At 42.5% G+C, this 21352-nt stretch overlaps 1 protein-coding gene across 5 annotated transcripts in view; it reads left to right on the forward strand.

The window, feature by feature from the left end:
• Positions 1-710: 710 nt before the first annotated feature.
• SLC10A7 (solute carrier family 10 member 7) overlaps positions 711-21352 on the forward strand; it is a 167355-nt gene continuing 146713 nt past the window's right edge. For 2 of the 5 annotated variants that reach the window (XM_029076823.2, XM_016227925.3), the window contains exons 1-4: positions 711-937; positions 9992-10074; positions 15126-15262; positions 19752-19827. In XM_029076823.2, the coding sequence (XP_028932656.1) occupies positions 838-937; positions 9992-10074; positions 15126-15262; positions 19752-19827 (396 nt within the window). In that variant the 5' untranslated portion in view covers positions 711-837. Of the gene's footprint in view, positions 938-2447; positions 2599-9991; positions 10075-15125; positions 15263-19751; positions 19828-21352 lie in introns of those variants that run through there. The other 3 variants (XM_029076822.1, XM_001511226.5, XM_016227926.3) reach the window with 3 other exon arrangements.

The following is a 21352-nucleotide window of genomic DNA, read 5'->3' on the forward strand; positions in this document are numbered from 1 at the left end:
TGAGGCTCACAGTTAATCCCCATTTTATAGATGAGGTAACTGAGGCACAGAGAAGTTAATAACAGTCTATTTGTTGCCAGCTTCTTCTTTCCCAGCGTTTAGTCCAGCGTTCTGCACCCAGTGAGCGCTCAATAAATACGCCTGATTGAATGAATCCCTCCCCAACGTTGGGGTCACAGTCTATCTGTTGCCCACTGGTTCTTTCCCAGCGCTTAGCGCAGCGTTCTGCACCCAGTAAGCGCTCAATAAATACGACTGAATGAGCGTGGCTCAGTGGAAAGAGCCTGGGCTTCGGAGTCAGAGGTCATGGGTTCGATTCCCGGCTCTGCCACTTGTCAGCTGTGGGACTGTGGGCAAGTCGCTTCACTTCTCTGTGCCTCAGTTATCCCATCTGTAAAATGGGGATGAAGACTGTGAGCCCCAGGTGGGACAACCTGATTCCCCGTGGCTCCCCCAGCGCTTAGAACAGTGCGCTGCACATAGTAAGCGCTTAACAGATACCAACATTATTATTATTAACGCAGCGTTCTGCACCCAGTAAGCGCTCAATAAATACGACTGAATGACTGGATGAGGCCCGAGAACACCGGTAAATACGGCGGCACGAAGGAGCGGTGGGGGCGGCTGCGCGTCTATTAGCGGGCGCGTGGTAGTGATGGCGGCGGTCGGGGCGACCTGTCCATCACCGGTTGCTGGGCGGCCCCCGCGGCCCGAGCCGCCCCAGCTGGGCCCGGACCCTCCTCTGCAGGGAGAAAGGCATCTCCGCCCCCCCCTCCACCGCCCCCCAGATCAAATAAAAATAAATAAATAAAATAATAAAATCCCAGCCCAGCCAGCATGGGGCTTCTGGACAGGATGAGAAAGGAATGGTTCATGCTGGGAATCGTCCTGGTCATCGCCGCCGCCAAACTGGAGCCCTCCGTGGGGGTGAAAGCGGGTAAGTGGGGCTCCTTCCTCCACCCCCTCCATCGCTTTTCATTCATGCAGTTGGATTTATTGAGCGCTCACTATGGGCAGAGCGCTGGACCAAGCCTTGGAAGGTACAACGGAGATAATCCCTGCCCAATTTTAGTTGGGGAGGGGGAGAGGAGGGCGTGGGAAGCAGCGGGGCGATGCTTATTTCTAAGTCGGTGAAAAGGGGAGGGGGGTCGTAATTGGTTAAAAAAATAAAATGCTTGTCGCTCCATTCTCAGCGGGATTTTCCCAGGGGAGCCTACCGTCTTCCTCGCTCCCTCCCTCATTCGATAATAATAATAATGTTGGTATTTGTTAAGCGCTTACTATGGGCAGAGGACTGTCCTAAGCGCCTGGTAGACACAAGGGAATCAGGTTGTCCCACGTGGGGCTCACAGTCTTCACCCCCATTTTACAGATGAGGTCACTGAGGCACAGAGAAGTTTGACTTGCCCAAAGTCACCCAGCTGACAAGTGGCAGAGCAGGGATTCGAACCCATGATCTCTGACTCCCAAGCCCGGGCTCTTTCCACTGAGCCACGCTGCTTATGTGTTAAAGCCCTTACTATTTGCCAAGCGCTGGGGGTAGATACAGGGTCATCAGGTTGTGCCACATGGGGCTCACAGTCTTAGTGGAGAGAGCACGGGCTTGGGAGTCAGAGGTCTTGGATTCTAATCCCGCCTCTGCCACTGACAGCTGTGTGACCCTGGGCAGGTCACTTAACTTCTCTGTGCCCCAGTTCCCTCATCTGTAACAGGGGATGAAGACTGTGAGCTCCACGTGGGACAACCTGTTTACCTTGTATCTACCCCAGCGTTTAGAGCAGTGCTTGGCACATTGTAAGCGCTTAACAAATACCATCATCATCATCAGAACAGTGCTCTGCACCCAGTCGGCGCTCAGCAAATACTAACGTTATTATTATTCATTCCCATTTTACAGATGAGGGAAGTGAGGCATAGAGAAGTTAAGTGGCTGGCCCAGGGTCACCCAGCAGACCAGTGGCGGAGTCGGGATTAGAACCCACGACTTCCGACTCCCAAGCCCGTGCTCTTTCCACCAAAATCGCATGTAGTGAGCGCCGACTGGGTGCAGAGCATTGTACTGAACGCTTGGATGTATAACTGGGCAACAGAGAGAGACAATCCCTGCCCGAAAACGGGCTCATAGTCTAAAAGGGGGAGACAGCGAAACAAGTAAGCCATCAAAACAGAATCGTAGATATAGGCACATCATTAAGAGCTAATATTATTTAGACTTTATTTTCATTTGCTGGCGATATTCGCGGCCCGGGGAAGGAAAGGGCTGGAGATGACTGACATCTGAGCATATCAGTAGGTGAAAAGGGGACCCAGGGGGGATATTTAAGGCCTAACTAAGAGCATCCTGGGGACCCAGGGGGGATATTTAAGGCCTAACTAAAAGCATCCTGCGGACCCAGGAGTTGTCGCTCCCCAGCTCGGGGTCCCATTTTTTCTTTTTTTCTTTCGAGGAGGGGGTTAAGGGAGGAAACCTCCAGCTGCCGTTGTAGGATCCGGGCTTAGATGGAAGCTTCCTGGCGGACTGACACGTTGCACACCCAGCCCGGCCCTGAGCAACTTGCACTTCCGTGTGCCCCGCCTCAATGTGCAGCACCAGCCCCGGTGAGGATCGGAGCCCGGCTCTGCTTTTCCGAGCTCGGCCCCCGGCTGCCAGGCCCTTCAGTCGTATTTATTGAACGCCCCCAGGGTGCAGAGCACTGCACTAAGCGCTTGGAGCGCCCAGTTCGGCCACAGAGGCCCGGCCCGACAACGGGCTCACAGCCTAAAAGGAGGAGACAGCCAAACAAAAAAATAGATAAATCTAGCGGCTGCTGAGCAGGCGGGGGTATTTACTGAGTGCCCACTGTGGACAGAGCACTGGGCTCAATGCTTGGGAGAGTGCAGAGTTCGTAGGCACATTCCCTGTTCACATGAGGTTAAGGTCTAGATGGGGAGGCAGACAATAAAACGCCCCAGTGTGCAGAATAGTGGGATCCTCATGACTAGCGGGGGGTGGGAATGGTGACAATATTAATGGGGTTTAGCGACCTACCCCCCCTTTTTTTTTTTTTAAAGAATGGCCCTTATTAGTAGGTGTCAAGCACTGTTCTAAGTGCTGGAGGAGCTACAAGTTAATCTGGTTGGACACAGTCCTTATTCCTATTTATTGAGTGCTTGTTCTGTGCAGAGCACTGGGAGAGTACAGTATAAAAAAGTTCACAGTCCATAACGAGTTTCCAGTCTAGAGGCCACTATACTGAGTGCTTGGGAGGGTACGGTTCAACAGATTTGTTAGATGTGAGCCCTTGTCCCATATGGGACTCACAGTCTAAATCGGAGGGAGAACAGGGATTGAATCTTCATTTTGCCTATGAGGAAACTGAGGCACAGAGTAGTTATGTGACTTGCCCAAGAACACCAGGAGGCCAGTGATAGAGCTGGGATTAAAACCCGGATCCTCTGATTCCCAGGCTTGTGCTGTTTCCACTGGGCCACACTTATGTTAAGTAGTGGCAGGCTATCTGAGGCAGATCAGTTTCCTGTTTTTTAATTGCTGCTCTCAATTACAAAAAATAAATTCATTATTTTATTTTTTTTTAATTTGAGGGGCAACTGTTTACTTTGCTCAGATTGTTTATCTTGTCCGTTTCCAAACTTCAAGAGTCAATAAGTTCATTCACTCAGTCGTATTTACTGAACACACTTTACTGTGTGCAGAGCACTGTACTAAGCTCTTGGGAAAGTACTGTATAACAATAAACAGACACATTCCCTGTCCGCAAATGAGTGACAGAAATGTACGCAAGTGCTATGGGGCAGAGAGGAGGGATGAATAAAGGGAGCAAGTTAGGGTGACACGGAGGGGAATGGGAGAAGAGGAAAAGGGGGGCTTAGGGAAGGCCTCTTGGAGGAGATGTGATTTAGGTTGTATATATTGAGTGCCTCCTGTGAGCAGAATGCTGTTCTAAGTACTTGGGAGAGTACAATACTCACAATTTAGAGGTTTGATATCCTTAACCTCCAACAGGAAGCAGGTTCTGTGAGCACCAATTAATACACAGTCTCCAGGGTAGGTGTATTTCATAACCCAGTAAAATTGGAGAAATGTAATTTTATGGTATTTTAAAAATGAAGAATATTGCTCATGAATTTATTTAGGCTGAGTCCACAGTAGCAAATTATCAGAATAATTCAGGCTGGGAAACACATGTTGGTAATTGTGGTTAAATTGAAAAACCTCGTCACCTGTAGTTTCTAGATAATGAGAGGCAGAGAGTACTTGGAGAGATTGAATTGCCCAAGAAATTTGCTATTGTAGACCCAGTCTTAATGGTAAATTCTCAAGGCAAAGTCTTTTCAGGGAAATTCCTTTAAAGGATGTCATTTAGTTAGTGAGGGAAAGTATCCTAGGAAGTGAACTCTTCCCAGCTCCATCCTCAAAATAAGCTAGAAAAAGCACAGTAGGTTATATTTAAGTCAAGGATTTCCAACGATAAGTAACTGCTGGAGTTAGAATGGTAATTTATGAAAACAAAAATCTCAGCTTCTATAATTTTGGGGCAAAATAAACATATTCTCCATTTTATAATCTATAAATTGAGGATATTCTATTACTTGTCACATTAATAATTATCATATTAAACACTGGGGAAGTTACAAGTTAATCAATTGGACACAGCCCCTGTTTCACCTGGGCCTCTCAGTTTATGTACAGTAGAGGAAACTGAGGCAGAGAGAAGTTAAATGACTTGCCCAAGGTCACACAGCAGCCAAGTGGTGGAGCCAGGATGAGAACCCAGGTTCTTTGACTACCAGACCCATGCCCTTTCCACTAGGCCACACTGCTTCTTGTTTTGAAAATTGCTATTTACGGTTCACCATAGTTGTAAGTGGCAGGGATGCTTTTTGAAATAATTTTTTCTGAAGAAAACTCAGATTTTTTTTCCCCCCAAATCTGCTTGAGGCAAACCCAACTATAGACATCCAAGTGATTGTCTCTCGTTTAGCTACGATGAACACTTTTAGGGTTACCTACCACTGGCTCTGTCCAGGCATCAACAGGTGCCCCTGACTGAAGGATAACAGTTTGGGCTTTTTAAATCCCCAGATCTATTCTCTCAACCTGATACTGTCCTGAATATAGGAAGGCTGGTGGCAAAGGTAGGAGGGAGGGGAAGTGCAAAAATGGCATTCTGGGCATCAGCTGTCAAGCCATTTTCCAGACCCATCGGGAGGCAAAACAGGCATTTCTGGGCAGCAGCTGTCAAGCCATTTTCCAGACCCATCAGGAGGCAAAAATGAGGACTCCCTTTTTCACAAAAATATCCTGCCTGCCCAACTCAAATTTACTCTTGAGTTCTGAGCTGAATTACTAAAACATTTTCCTTCTGATAATTGCCCAGTGTGGGAGATACAGGGTTGTTATTAGCAGTAAGATTAAGTAAAATTTTAAAATCTACTGTCAGATCTTTCCCTGTGAAATGTGGTCACCCATTTTTGTATGTATGTGGCTGAACCCCATAGTATGGAATTATGACATCTTCTATTCTACTATCTCCCCATCCATATTCTAATTTTAATGGCTTTTCCTGTAGACTGTAAGGTCCTTATGGACAGGGATCATGTCTATGACCTCTGTTATATTGTACAGTGCTCTGCACGTAGTAAATATTCAAAAAAAACCAATGATTGACTAGCTGTGCAAAGTTTACAGCCTTAGAGGCAGAGATTTTAGAATTTGTACTCCCGCCTCATGTGTTTTCTACAGAAAGTAGCTACTGTGAGCAGTTCAAACCTCTGTCTGAATGAAAGACTTCCAGGAAAACTCTATGGTGCCATTGGTTATTATAAGAATTGCCATCTGTGCTTCTAACTTTTTGTGGTGAGGCATAAAAAAGAGGTCTGATGATAGTGAAATTCTTGTTCAGGCTTCAGCGTATATCCTGCTAACTAGAATCTCTTCCAAAGTTTAGTTTTAAGTAGAAAAAATACATTCTTTAAATTACTGGGTAAAGTTGCTGGGGATGGTTAAGTTCATTTTCCTTCAGAATTTTCTGCAATTATAAGTATTAAGTATGAGGTGAACGTGTGCTGTATTTCCGACTGGACTTTTGAAGGTCTTGGAATTAGATGTTGTCGCTCACCATTTGAAATTGCTCACCATTTTAATTGGGTGTAACATGCCTTCAGAATGATCATTTCCTTCCTTGTGGGCCTTGTAGGTTCAAAAACCTGCAGGAGATATGGCTGCTTTTTCTCTAAGTAGAAGACTTTCAATCTTTTTTTTTTTTGAGCACTTACTGTGTGCATAACACTGTCCAAAGCACTAGACAGAGAACCATATAACAGAACTGATAGGCACATTCCCTGCCCACAATGAATTTACAGTCTTTCCTTGGTTTGTTTTTACCGGATAGACAAGCAGAGTTTTAGTAGGTTATCTGGCACCTATTTTTTTATATATAAAAAAATGTTGTAACAGCAACCTGTGTGGCCTGATCTCCAAACCAGTTAATATTTTTTGAGTAGAATATTTTTTGAGAGTAGCTGTATGTCTGACCCACATGGGTTGGTTGTTCCCCCGGCCCTGTTGTTATAAGATGGCCTGTCACTTGTCCTGACAGCATCTGTCAGCATATTTAGAAAAGCAGCATGGTCTAATAATAATGATGATGGTATTTAAGCGCTTACAATGTGCCAACCACTGTTCTAAGCGCTGGGGTAGATAGAAGATAATCATGTTTTCCCACGTGGGACTCACAGTCTTCATTCCCATTTTACAGATGAATTAAGTGAGGCACAGAGAAGTTAAGTGACTTGCCCAAACTCACACAGCTCTCAAGTGGTGGAGCTGGAATTATAACCCATGACCTCTGACTCCCAAGCCCGTGCTCTTTCCACTAAGCCACGCTGCACAGGCTGGGAGTCATCCTGGCTCTGCCCCATGTGCTGTTTGACCTTGGACAAATCACTTCATTTCTGTGCTTCAGCTTCCTCATCTGTAAAATGGGGATTAATACTGTGAGCCCTACATGGAACAACCTGATTACCTTGTATCTACCCCAGCACTTAGAACAATGCTTGGCTTGTATGCTGTTTCTGCAGCCCCTTTTGATCTGCTCTCACCACTTCTGGATTTTGGGTCCCCACTAAGGAGGGTTCCCTTCCACTTTTCTTTCATTACTCCACCTTGGGCCTCAGAGCACTGAGGAGGTTCAGGACCGTGGTAGGGGACCCAGGAACTGCAGCCTGAAGTCAGAAGTGGAATGGGCTTTGAGGCTGTGACTTCTTTTGGGAACCCACCTGTCAACTCATCCATTTCTCTGGGCTCAGTTTTCCCGTCTTTTTCGATTGCCAAAGTCCGAGCTAGCCGGAATCCTGTACCTAATGCCTGTGATAGGTAAGGGCTTACTATGTTCCAAGCACTGTGATAAGCCACGAGGAAGTTTGGATGCAGTTTCTGCCCCACAAGGAGCTCACAGACTGAGGGAGGCGGAACAGGTATTTAATCAGAAATGCAGAAAAGCTAAGGGACTTGTCCATGGTGACACAATGCTTAGAACAGTGCTTGACACCATAGTAAACACTTAACAAGATCAGCATCACAGTACGCAAGTGGCAGAGCTCGCATTAGAATCCAGGTGTCCTGTCTCAGAGTCCTGTGCTTTTCTCACTAAGCCACCCTGCTTTTCAACGTATATTGCTGCTCTAGAAGAACATATATTGCCATTCAGTCTATACTCATTCAGTGGGTCTGGGTGGGGGTGTGGTGACGATGGGAGAGCCACGTTCACTTTGTATGTGTAGAACAGAACTAAGAACACTTTGTCATATTAGATGCAAATATATAACTTACAGGTAGGAGCCAGTCAACTTAGAACTAAGAGAGCATTGATAACATTCATACAATATTAGGCTTTACAGATCAACAACGTATCATTCATTCACAAGAATATAAAGGATCTTTTCTTTTGAAATTCAGAGTAAGTGGCTGGTTTCCAGCTCCAGATTTATTTAATCCAAACTAATGCATTCATAAAGTAGAATTCTAAATAAGAAACTGGTTTATATTTGCATTTACAAATGATGTATAATTTCTATTAAGAAACCAAAAACACGGATAGCATAAACCAATAGTATGATATCCTTGGTTAGATTTGGCTAGTTACATTCCATTAAATAATTTGTATTCTGACTTTCTTAATAAACCACAAGTATTTCTTTTTTTTTTTTTTACCAAAAAGTAAAAAACGCCAGAATTTAATGAGCCCTAATGATTGTGTCATTCTTACAGCAAAAATTCATTTTGTGGCAGGACTCTCTTCCTCTTCCTATGTTTTCCATTCCCTCCCTGAAAGAATCTACCTTTATTAAGTAATTTTAATAATAATTGTAGTATTTAAGTGCTTGCTATGTGCTGAGCACCCTACTAAAGCATCCCAGTAGGTATCAAATTGTACATTCCAAGCGCTTAGTACAGTGCTCTGCACACAGTAAGTGTGCAATAAATACGAATAAATGAATATAGGATGGACAGTCAGGCACAGTCCCTGACCCACATGCGGTTCACAGTCCAGGGGAAGGGAGAAGAGATATTCCCCATTTTACCGATGAGGAAAGTGAGGCACGGAGAAGTTATATGACTTGCCTGTAGTCACAACAGGTGACTAGAGCCAGGATTAAAGCCCAGGCTCTTTGACTCCCAGGCTGATGCTCTTTCTACTAGGTCATGCTGCTTCTTGACGTTACCCTTTTGAACTTGATGCCTGCCTTATGATCCAGATTTAGTTATTCAAGTTATCTGTGTAGTGGATACAGTGCTCAGGGCACATATACCAGATGTACACAAGATGACAAGAAGCCCAGCCCCTAGGGACTTGCATTAAGAAGAAAAGAAGAGAATGTGTGGCCAGCTAGGTTTTTCCCAGAGAACAAATGTATTCCCTAGTTCTAAAGGAGATATTTTACTTTTCTTTGTGGTATTTAAGTGCTTACTATGTGCCAGGTACTATATTAAGTGCTGGGGTAGATATAAGCTAATCAGGTTGGACACAGTCCATGTCCCACATAGGGCTCACAGACAAAATGGGACATTACCCATTTTGCATATGAGTAACTGGGGCACAGAGAAGTGAAGTGACTTGGCCAAGGTCCCACAGCAAGCCTATGGCAGAGCTGGGATTAGAATTCATTCAATTCAATTGCATTTACTGAGTGCTTACTGTGTGCAGAGCACTGTACTAACTGCTTAGGAGAGTGCAATACAACAATAAACAGACACATTGTCCGCCCACAATGAGCTTAGTGCCTAGATGGGGAGACAGACATTAATATAAATAAATTACAGGTACGTACGTAAGTGCCGTGGGGCTGGGAGCAGGGATGAATGAAGGGAGCAAGTCAGGGTGACAAAGAAGGGAGGGGGAGAAGAGGAAAGGAGGGCTTAGTCATGGAAGGCCTCTTGGAGGGGATGTGCCCTCAATAAAGTTCTGAACCCACATTGTAACTCTCAGGCCTGTGCTCTATCCACTAGGCCATGCTGCTTCTCAGCAACTTTGAGAGGCAATAAGGGACTGATGCTTTAAGAGATCACAAGAATATGAGCCATTGATGCCCAAAAGAAGCACTGTAGCTTGGTGCCATGAAGATGTTAACTGACCATTTCAAGTGCACTCTCAGAATTTAGCTGAGAAGAAACAAAGTCACAGCTTGGAAGGATTTATTGCTGGTTCTGGAGTGATGGGATGCTATTTTGTAGGTTCTCTTTTGGTCCTGGAGCTCTGCATCAGAAGGTGGCTCGGAAATATAACCAGTACCACCACTGGTTCCCTCCCACAATTGGTTAGCACCTTATAGGTGTGAAAGGGTAGGTTACTTTTAGTTCAGGATGCTTCCCGGAATTCTTCGTTGGGCTTGAGAGCTGCTGTTCATATAATAGAGCCTTAGTAATTCCCCTTTTTTTTATTTGCTCCAAATGTCTTGCCGTGATTCACTTTTCTTGGCTTTTTTTTTTTAGGTCCACTGAAGCCCGAGATTACTGTAACCTACATCGCTGTTTCAGCTATATTTTTTAACAGTGGCCTGTCCTTAAAAACTGAGGTATTGGAAACTTTGGGGGACATAAAGTAGATAGCAAAAGATGCTTTTTATGTCATTTATTTTAACTTTGAGGTTCTCATTGGTAAACCTGACTTCTAGGACTATCAAAATAGTACTGTTTTGGAATTAAAGAGAATTAGAGTGTACTTGAGAGCCTGCTCACGTCTGGGACTGGGTCTACAACTGTTGTGATTTTGGCAGATTGATTTACACTTATGCTAAATTTTAATAACCATTATGGGCAATTATTGGTTTTCACAATTTATATTGTTCAGATTATACTTGTTCTACAGTACTATTGCTTAATTTATTTTTAAACTGCAGTTGCTGCCTGAGCTTTCCATTTGGTTCTTGGACCTGCTAATATTTCTAAATCGTGATCTTCATTACTAAACCAGAAATGTTTCTGTTTCTTTTACCTATGTTAAGCATATTGGGTTAAGTCGCAGCCTAAATTCATGTTTCCTGGTAATCTGAGTGTTTCAGAACACAGAGTTCTCTTTAAGTAGAGAAACGAAGGGTTTTTAAAGTAAAGAAGATAGAGTAATATCATTTATAACTCCCCTTTAGCTCTTCCTGAAGAGAAAAGTCAGGAGAGGCTAAAAGGGAAAATACACTTTTGAGGAAATATACTACAATTCTATAACTAAAAATGCAAAATCACATTGACTCCCATATTTTTATCTACTTGTAAATAGACATTCTGGGTCTAAGGACAATCTTAGGTGATTGTTCAAAGAAGTTCATTTAATCATATTCATTGAGCGCTTTCTGTTTGCAGAGCATTGCACTAATTGCTTGGGAGAGTACTCAATAAATACCAATGATTGATTGATTGACCTTATACTCCTGAGAAGCAGGACTCTTGGGTCTGAGTCACTGATGTTTGACCAGTTGACCTCCCTTTTCATTCATTCATTAATTCATTAATTCATTCAATAGTATGTATTGAGTGCTTCCTAGGTGCAGAGCTCTGTACTAAGTGCTTGGAATGTACAATTCGGCCACAGAGACAATCCCTGCCCAATGACGGGCTCACAGTCTAAACGGGGGAGACAGCAAAGCAAAACAGAACAAAACAAAAACAAGACAACATCATCAAGATATATAGAATCAAGGAGATGTACCCCTCATTAACAAAATAAATAGGGTGATAACCTGAATGTTGTCAGGTCTCTAGGAGGGACACCATTCCCTTTAGCATGGGACTAAGGAGTTGTTCGAGTATTGCTAAGAGGAGAGGGAAAGTGGCAGCAGTGATTTTAAGAATCCTCTGGCTACCCAACATCAGTTGGTTGGGGAGGGAGAGATTTGAGGATTGAACTTCCTCAACTATCTGTCCTAAATGGTCAAATTGCGATATTTAAGTGCTCACTGTGAACTAAGCATTGGGGTAGGTTAATCAGGTCAGAAGGAGGCCCTGTCCCACGTGAGGCTCATGGTCTGAGGGGCAGGGAGAACAGGTATTTACTCCCTCTGCCCCCCACCTCTCCCTTTTTACAGATGAGGAAATTGAGACATAGAGAAGCAAAGTGACACATCCAAGCTCACACAGTAGGCATGTGGCAGAACCAGGAAGAAAACCCCAGTCCTCTGACTCCCAGGCCTATGCACTTTCTGCTGCTCCTCAATCCTAGCCCATTTACTCTTTTCATCTCCCCAACCTCCTCCAAGTGACATTTTTGCGGAGGTGGGACTCACAGGAGATGTGCTGCCTTCACTGATGCTACTGTCTCCCCATTCCTCCTGGTGGTGATGTTCAAACAAGGAGAGCCCCTCCCCTCTTGGAGAGTTGCCATCTCATGAAGCAAGGAGGCCCTGGGGCTGTGGGGCTAGGGCTGTGCGAGATGTCACTGGAATGGTCAGGTGGTCAGGTGGCAGTGACAGCACCATTCATTCAGTCGTATTTATTAAGATCTTACTGTGTGCAGAGCACTGTACTAAGTGCTTGAGAAAGGACACTACAACAAGAAAGAGCGACAATCCCTGCCACAGTGAGCTCACAGTCTAGAGGGGGAGAAAAATAATAATTATGGTATTTAAGTGCTTGCTATATGCCAGGCACTGTACTAAGATACAAGCAAATAGGGTTGGACACAGTCCCTAGTCCCACGTGGGGCTCACAGTCTCAATCCCCATTTTACAGATGAGGTAACTGAGGCACAGAGAAGCGAAGTGACTTGCCCAAGGTCACACAGACAAGCAGAGGAACTGGGATTAGAACCCATGACCTTCTGACTCCCAAGCCCATATTATATCCACTAAACCCGGTGGGTCTCCTGTGAGATTTTCTTTTTACAGTATTTTTAAAACACTTACCAAGTACTGTTCTAAAATGAGGTATCTGAGGCCCAGAGAAATGTAGTGACTTGGCCAAGGTCACACAGGAGACAAATGGTGGAGCTGGGATTAGAACCTGGGTTCTGTGACTCCCAGGCCCTTGCGCTTTCCACTAGGCCGGACTGCTTTTCATAGGTATTTATACCTAAGGGGCTGCTGGGTATTGTTTCGGACAACTAATGGATGATATTTTTACAAATGCATGAAAAGATAGGAAAGATGGGCCACTCAGCCCTTCATCCATTTGCTCACCCAACTTGCTTTTACAAGGTCATTTTCAGAGGGTTCTTGAGTCAGCAGGGCATCTCTGCTAGCTTTTGTTGACAAGCACAACAGAGATTTCCTTGTTGCTTTTCCTTGTTGTACTGGAAAGTCATTATTTAAGAACGTTTATTTTATTTTTTTTAACCCATTCCCTCCTTTCATGTGGGGCACCCATATCCTGAACCCAACACACAAACTCTCCACCCTGAAATTTCAAACCTGTTTTGGGACCTTTTAATTTTTAAAATAATAATTGTGGTATTTGTTAAATATATGCTAAGCCCTGGGGAAGATACAGTGTAATCAGATCAGACACAGTCATCCCGGACCTATATTGGGCTCACAGTCTAAGAGGGGAGGGAGAACAAGTGCTTTACCCAAGTGCTTTTGCAGGAGAGAAAATGGAGAAGTTTCACAGCAGGCAAGTGGCAGAGTTGAATTTAGAACCCAGGTCTTCTGACTCCCAGTCCTGTGCACTGTCCACTAGGCAATACTTAACCCTGCAATTTTTTTTTTTTGTCTCAGGACTGAGACATGCTGCCCGGAATCTGTAGAGATGGGATACGGAGGGTGGAAATGGACCCAGGGCAGCAAAGTGGGGAGAGTGGAAGTGGTACATTCCCTGGCCTCCTTCCCTGCCTCAAGCCTGTCCCTGTTGCCCTGTAGCATTGAGGTTCTTGTTGGTGTGGGCTGGAAGTTTGAAAAAAAAAATACAGTGTGGGTTTGGTATTTGGGTGTGTCTGGTTGGGAGTTTCAGGAGATGGAATGTTGGAGTAGGGAAGGTGGGGCTAACAGGATCCATATGGGACAGGAGCTCAAAGGAACTTGGCATTTGGGGGTGGGAAAATGTGGGTCAAAAAAAGAGGAGAAACAGTTTATGTAAACAAGTTGGAGATTGGCTTGGTAGTTAATAATAATAATAATAATGTTGGTATTTGTTAAGCGCTTACTATGTGCCAAGCACTGTTCTAAGCGCTGGGGTAGACACAGGGGAATCAGGTGGTCCCACGTGGGGCTCACGGTCTTAATCCCCATTTTACAGATGAGGTAACTGAGGCACCGAGAAGTTAAGTGACTTGCCCAAAGTCACACAGCTGACAAGTGGTAGAGCCGGGGTTCGAACCCATGACCTCTGACTCCAAAGCCCGTGCTCTTTCCAGTGAGCCACGCTACTTCATTCAATAGTATTTATTGAGCGCTTACTCTGTGCAGAGCACTGTATTAAGCACTTGGAATGTACAAATCGGCAACAGATAGAGACAGTCCCTGCCCATTGACAGGCTTACAGTCTAATCGGGGGAGACAGACAGACAAAAACAATAGCAATAAATAGAATAAATAGTTGCCATCAACAGGTAGCAAAGATGCCATTTAAGCTTCTGGAGGATTTCCAAGAACTCTCATTTGGCCTGAGGCTATCTCAGAAATTCTGGTCCACTCTGGAATGGCATTTCAGGCCTCAGATTGGATTGAAGCTTCCAGTAGTGCCTGTAGCTACTATGTTGTCCTGTTTTATAATGTTGTCTTGTTTTATAATGTTGTCTTGTTTTTGTTGTAATGTTGTCCTGTTTTCGTTTCGTTCTGTATTGCTCTACTGTCTGTCTCCCCCGATTAGACTGTGAGCCCGTCATTGGGCAGGGATTGTTTCTGCATGTTGCCGAATTGTACATTCCAAGCGCTTAGTACAGTACTCTGCACATACTAAGCACTCAATAAATACTATTGAATGAAAGAATGAGTATCTTGGGCCCAACTTGGAATCAGACAGAAGCTCCTGGGAGCTTTGGGGGTCATCTGGAGTGCACGTCCATGTGGCCAAGCCCAAGCCTTATGAATCTTACATCATACCTTCCACAACCAGTTGATCATCAGCTTTGTGATGCTCTGCCAGCCACCACAGAGCCCCATGGCAGGCTCTGTGTTGATCCAAACCTAAATATACTTCACTTGAGGTGCATGTGCCTGATGTATATTTTGAATACCTGAATCGGCTTTTTAGGCCGACTTATTTTCTTTTATTTGAATTGAATGACCACGCAGTTACCCAGAGCAATTCAAGTGCAAGTGTTTTGTTGTTTATATGTATATATTTAAATATAATATATACAATATGTAAAATATAGGTATGTATGCATGTATGTATACACTGAATTGTTTTCACTACTTACAATATGTACTTTATAAAAGAGGCTAACCTTGGCATATTTAACATGACACTAATGTACTGTCCTAAGTATGAACAACCATTATACTTGAAAGCAGTTGGCTATTTTTGAACAGTATGTTAAAAATAATAATGGAAAAAGATCAGTTTCTGTAGTCCTTGCTCCTATTTATGTGCTTTTTACAAAATCTTAGTTTCAAACCAATCCCAGCATTTAAACTGATAGATTTTGTTGTTCTAATGATAGCTGCCTCCTGTCTAAAATATCTTTCTTTTTTCCCAGGAGCTGACCAGTGCTTTGATGCACATAAAACTGCACCTGTTTGTTCAGATCTTTACTCTTGCATTCTTCCCAACAGCAATATGGCTTTTTCTTCAACTGTTATCAATCACCCCCATCAATGAATGGCTCATAAAAGGGTATGTTTATTTTTTTAAGGAATGACTGCTTTTGAAAGGATATCTTTTTCTGGAATGGTTTCTTTAAGGGGTAAGGGATTTATTTTGTGTTGACATCTCATAATTAAAATAATGCAGGGTTATTATTATCTTTAATTACTATAGTTGTGGGTTTCAGAAAGCTTATCAGCTTATTATGTTAAAATCTGTAGAAGATCTCTTTTCTATTAGGGAATCTTGCTGGATTTAAGGATGCATTGTGTGAGGATGGGGACGGTATAAGAGAATCTGAAATCTATACATACACTGAGTATAAAATTTATATTACTTGATAGAAAAATTCCATTTTTAAAAACCTGAGTCGAGTCACTAGATTTATTCAGATAAGCACAGCATTTGCTCTGTCTGGTTTCAGTGAAAACAAACATTTACTTTTGGAAAATGTGTAGAGATTAATTTTTAACCAGGGACAAGCTTTTATTTAGATATTTGGATAATTTGTTTCATTCTGCTCAAAAAACATCAACCTGAATTTGCAAGAGCAACTAGAACCATCAAGAGCCATATTTTTGTGCTAAAGCTTGAGAATGTTGTCTGGTTTTTGAAAGGCAACATTTATTAAATGATTTGAAGTGACAGAAAAGAAATAATTTCAATTTAGCACCAACCATGAGAGGTTAATGGGAAACAAAAGGTTGCTCTACCCCAGCCATGAAGAAAAATCTGCAGTCAATCAGTCAGTAGTATTTATTGAGTGCTTACTCTGTGAAGAACATTGTACTAAGCACTTGGGAGATTACAGTAGAGTTTTAAATGCAGAAAATGGAGTCCTTAAGAGAGAGCCACCACTGTCCTTAAAGAAGGCTGCTTACTTGTCAAGGGATAAAACTTTTGTTTTAGGAATAAGAGGGAAGCAAAGGAAAGTAAGAAATTGATAATAGCATTATTTTGAATAATAATATCACCTAATCAAGAGAGTACAGGAGAGGAAAACCACTACTATATTAACAAGAATAGAATGCAGTAAAGATCTTCATAGAGATCACGGAAGTTATGCCAGGGATTCACTCAATGATGTGTTTTTGTATGCTGTAAATTTATAAAACAACCGTTCTCTCCCATAAGATTGTCGAGCACATTATTTTTTCCTTAGTTTTTGAATTTGCAGTATATCATCAAAGGGTAGTGGTTTGTCTTTAGGATCAGGAATTTGTGCATTTAACTTTATAAATATCAAATTGAGAATATGTAATATGTTGTATTGAAATGAAAATGACCTTAAATATGATATTCCAGAATGGAAAAATGAACCATCTTGTCATAATCTTCACTCACAACTCCTGGGTTCTGTCCCGTGTTCTCTGTTTCTGCCATTCTTCTGGATGGCTTTCCCACTCAGTATTTCCCATTCTCTTCACACTTAACTAGCATCTTAAGTGGTTCCTTTTTATTTGACTCTCTTTTAGCAAAGTAGAAGATAGAATTCTGGATGGATTGAAGTCTTGGTCTTGTCAGGCGTAAGCTAAAATGCAGGAGTGTGAACCCCTTAACTGTCCCAAAACGCCGAGTTTACTTCCTGACAAGGGTGGGGGCTAGATGTGTTTGACAATGCTACAGCCACCATGTCTACAAGGAGCTGTTGTCTCCAGGGTGGAGGAAGCACGAAATGTGGGAACACAGTCTCAACTGAACCTGTTCTGTCATTCTGTGACCTCGCCCTGGGCATGGCTCTAGAAGGGTTTGACTATAGGCTCAAATTTATGGTTGCATCTGGAGGTGGATCCCATGGTTGCTTCACAGACAGAGAGGGGAAGGAAAGGGAAAAAGGAAAGGAAGAGTAGAGGGAGGGATATGGAGTAGGTGAGAGAAATATATAGAAGCAGCATGGCCTAGTGGAAAGAGTACATGCCTGGAAGTCAGAGGACCTGGCTTCTAATGTGAGCTCTGCCAACTGTTTGCTATGCGACCTATGGCAAGTCACTTAATTTCTCTGTGCCTTAGTTTCCTCAACAGTAAAGTGGATATTAAATACCTGTTCTCCCTCCTACTTAGACTGTGGGCCCCATGAGGGATCGGGACTGGGTCTTAGCTTAAATTGTATCTATCCCAGGCCTTAGAATGGTGCTTGACACATTCTAAGCCCTTAAAAAAATACAAAAATACTACTACTATTAATAATAATAATAATGATGGGGGAGATCAAAAAGTAAATTGAAACCACCCCTAGCTATTTTTCTCACTTGATGAACTCTTGGAGCATGAACTCTTGGAGCTGGACTTTGTCCCGTCTTCTGGAACAGAACAGTTACTCGGAGGAGAAAGTGAAGTGCTGCAAGAGAGCTAAAAGTAAAATGAAGCTTCTCCCCCCACAGCCTTTAAAAAATATTAAACTTGAGAATCCCGTGGAGCTTGACATCATCCCTTTTGGCACAGAGCAGTCACTTGTTGCTTCAGCTTCCTGTACACCACTCCCAGATATATTTGTTGGCAGTTGCTTACATCAGTATTTGAAAGGGACATTTTTGTTTTGTGTAATAAAACAGCCCAATCTCACACCCCCGAAATCTCATTGTGATTTTTGGGGATATGTGTGTATCTGTGTGTATATCTATCTATGTGAATATATCTACCTGTATATATATATATATATATAAACTTGCTGCTGTCTGGTTTATGGTGTTGGTGTGCCATCCCCAGGGCTGGGGCACAAGGGGAAGTGTATGTTACTCATGTGCCTAACGTATCCCAGTAAATTCTCTCCTGGCTGCCCCAGTCCTGACTCTTAGAGTAGTGTAGCTGCAGCAAAAATGATCCTGAATTAGAACAGTTATTTGCCTTTCATTCGTTCAGTCGTATTGAATGCTTACTGTGTGCAGAGCACTGTACTAAGTGCTTGGGAAAGTACAGTACAGCAATAAAGAGAAACGATCCCTGTCCATAAAGAATTCACAATCTAGAGGGGGGAAGACAAGCGTCAATACAAGTAAACAGACATTAATATAAATAAATAAAATTACAGATATACACATAAATGCTGTGGGACGGGGCCTGGGGGAGAGCCAAGGGAGTGAGTCAGGGTGATGAGGAAGGGAGAAGGAGATGAGGAAAAATGGGAAGGCCTCTTGGAGAAAATGTGCCTTCAGTAAGGCTTTAAAGGGGGGAGAGTAATTAGTGGATTTGAGGAGGGAGGGCGTTCCAAGCCAGAAGTAGGATGTGGTCCAGAGGTCGGCAGCGAGACAGGCGAGATGGAGGCACAGTGAGAAGGTTAGCACCAGAGGAGCACAGTGCGCGGGCTGGGTTGTAGAGGGAGAGAAGGGAGGTGAGTTAGGAGGGGTCAAGGTGATGGAGAGCTTTAAAGAGAATGGTGAAGAGTTTTTGTTTGATACGGTTATGGCTGTCACTGCCATGGCCATCGTTGTCTGGCCAGAATTCCCTGGTGGAGGCTGGAAATCTGGGTATTTGGTAGTGTTAGCAGCTGGGGACTGCCAGCAGTGGTAGCAGGGTAGGTGAAACTCGAGCCAGATATAGCAACAGGTCCCACATCTACCGCTTCCACCAACTCCTTACGATACTTGAGGGGAACTTTGACCGGAAAATGGTGTATTGACACTGTTGGCTTCCCCTTAGCTGAAGTTTCACTTTTTTTCGTGTGAATGTGTGTGGGTGTGCACTCGTACATGTACACGAGCGTTTGAATGTAAGAGGGTCTATCTCTCCCTTTGTATCTCTATTGCTTCAATATACCTCTTCACTTCTTTCAGCCTGTACACAACTTGGGTCTTTCTACTGGTATTTTAAAATTGGCTTTTTGGTGAAGCTTTGTGTTTGTAGCTGTTATATGGAAAAGATTTAGCCAACACAAGCTCTGGTCTTGGAATTCAGCTCTTCAGAATTTCCCTGTAAATCAGTAAAGTAATCCACAGACTTTTCCACTTATGTTTCTAAATTTCACCTTTATCTTGATAATAATAATTTGATATTCATTTTTCATTCTTTAAAAATAGCCTCAAGGAATAATTTTTTCTTAAACAGAACTTTCTAGAGAGAGGACTTTACAAGCAAGGACAGGTTTGAGTGGTTATTCTTGGACTCACTGAAGTTTTGATTTTTCTAATGTTCAAAAGGTACAGCCCGAGGTATTTTCAACAAGTGAAAACTTTTAAATAGTGTATCCAGATGTATTAAAGTTTAGTTTTTCTAACATCCCGCAAAGCCTCCACTGTTGTTTTTTAAATTGATTTTTTGAATCCTCACACAGGGGGTTTTAGTGTTTGCAATAGCCCAAATTATAAAGGTACCTGGCAAGTCTACAGTACAGAGGAGTGTACTTCAGAGTCTGTGAATTTGCAGTTTATTGTTCAGCCCTTTGAGCCAAACTGCATATAGGGTAATGTCTAAAGTCATCAGGCTATGTACATCCCATCAAGTGCATTGAGCAGTTCTGCTAGTTGTTAAGAGCTGACTTATAGAAAGAATCACACTTACAATTATTTCTTGCTTCATTTTTCAGTTTGCAGACAGTAGGTTGCATGCCTCCTCCTGTGTCTTCTGCAGTGATTTTAACCAAAGCAGTAGGTGGAAATGAGGTGAGTTCAGAGCATTTCCCTCTTGATTAAAAATGTGGATATGGAATTTACTTCTATGCTTTTTTTTGGAAAACCAAAATATTTCAAAGAAAAAATACACTTTGGTGTGTCATAAAAGAAATGAGTTTATTGTATTTTAGGATAAGCCTGACAGTGATAAATCATGGGAATTTTGGATTCTAGGGAAGATGAGAGAGAAACCAGCAAAATAAAGAAAATGAAGGTCAAAAAGTTAAGGGCAATAGAGGAATAAAGTTTGGTTACAGAGATGTAACAGTGTTTCCTAAGGCAAAGCCACACTGATGAATTAGAAAGTGAGGAAAGACTAAATTGCTTAAAAACTAGTTGTTTAAAACTAGTTGTTCTCTGGGCCACAGATCCAGAGAAAGTAGTCCAAGTTCCTAATGGAAGTGCAGAACAATAATTGAATCTTGTTAGAAAAAAAAATAAATGACTCAGAAGCAGTAGAGCACTTTAAACATGAAGAGGATGAAATAGTTTCTTCTCTTATTAGATGTGGAAGCAAAGGTATTGACAGTTGTCAAAGACTTTTTGAATTCAGTCTCTTATTGTTACTAGCAAAACAGATTATATAGTTGTCAGTGTTAAAAGAAGACACCACTGATGGTGAACTTGTAATGTAGCTGAAAAGGCCATTTTAGATCGACAGCCCCGACCTCATAGGCATACAAAAAAGTGGTCTGTTGTGTTATTGTACTTTATATATGTAGTGCCTGCTGCCTCATTTTGCAGATGAGGGAATTGAAGCACAGAGAAGTGAAGTGATTTACTTCAAGTCACAAGGCAGGCGAGTGGCAAGAACCCAGTTCCTCTGATTATTAGGCCCCTGGTCTTTCCACTAGGCCTTCCACAAATGGCTTGTACCCTGTCAGAGTAGTTACTAATTAAAATTGTTAAACAGCTGTAATATAATGTGAAAAGGTTGAATTACATTTAATTGATTTATTTGTTTAATTAGAAAAGGAGTTCACTAATAACATTTTATAATTTGTTAGGCCCTATTCTCTCCAGGATCCAAGTTTCTTATTGATAGTAGAAGAGGTGCTTCCAGGGGTGTATTAGCACTTTGGCCATTAGGAAATCATTTTGAGCAGTGCACCCATGCTCAAATTGCACCACACTCATTGGGTCTCTTGTTGCTCCTAATTTACTCTGAGGACTGTCTTTACTGTCAGGGATTATCTGGTTCATTAAGTTGTTTTAGTTATTTTGAGCTTCACATTATGTTAATATTCTAATGAAATATTTAGAAACAGAAAAGACTTATTGATTTAGTTGATTTTTTAAGCTAGACTATTGTCTGAGGAAGCTCACAAAACCCTGCTTGCATTTTTAATAGTAAATAATATATCCTCTACATGAGGTGTGGGCAAATCAGTAATTAACTGTAATGAGTAGCACATGCACTCTGGAAGATAATATTCCCATTGATTACTAAAGTGAGAATAGTTTGAGATTGTAAGACAATCAGGGAAAACTCTTGTTGGTATCTTTTTTTTTTTTA

The sequence above is a fragment of the Ornithorhynchus anatinus genome, chromosome 12, assembly GCF_004115215.2.
Source record: "Ornithorhynchus anatinus isolate Pmale09 chromosome 12, mOrnAna1.pri.v4, whole genome shotgun sequence".
In the NCBI taxonomy this organism is placed as follows: domain Eukaryota; kingdom Metazoa; phylum Chordata; class Mammalia; order Monotremata; family Ornithorhynchidae; genus Ornithorhynchus; species Ornithorhynchus anatinus.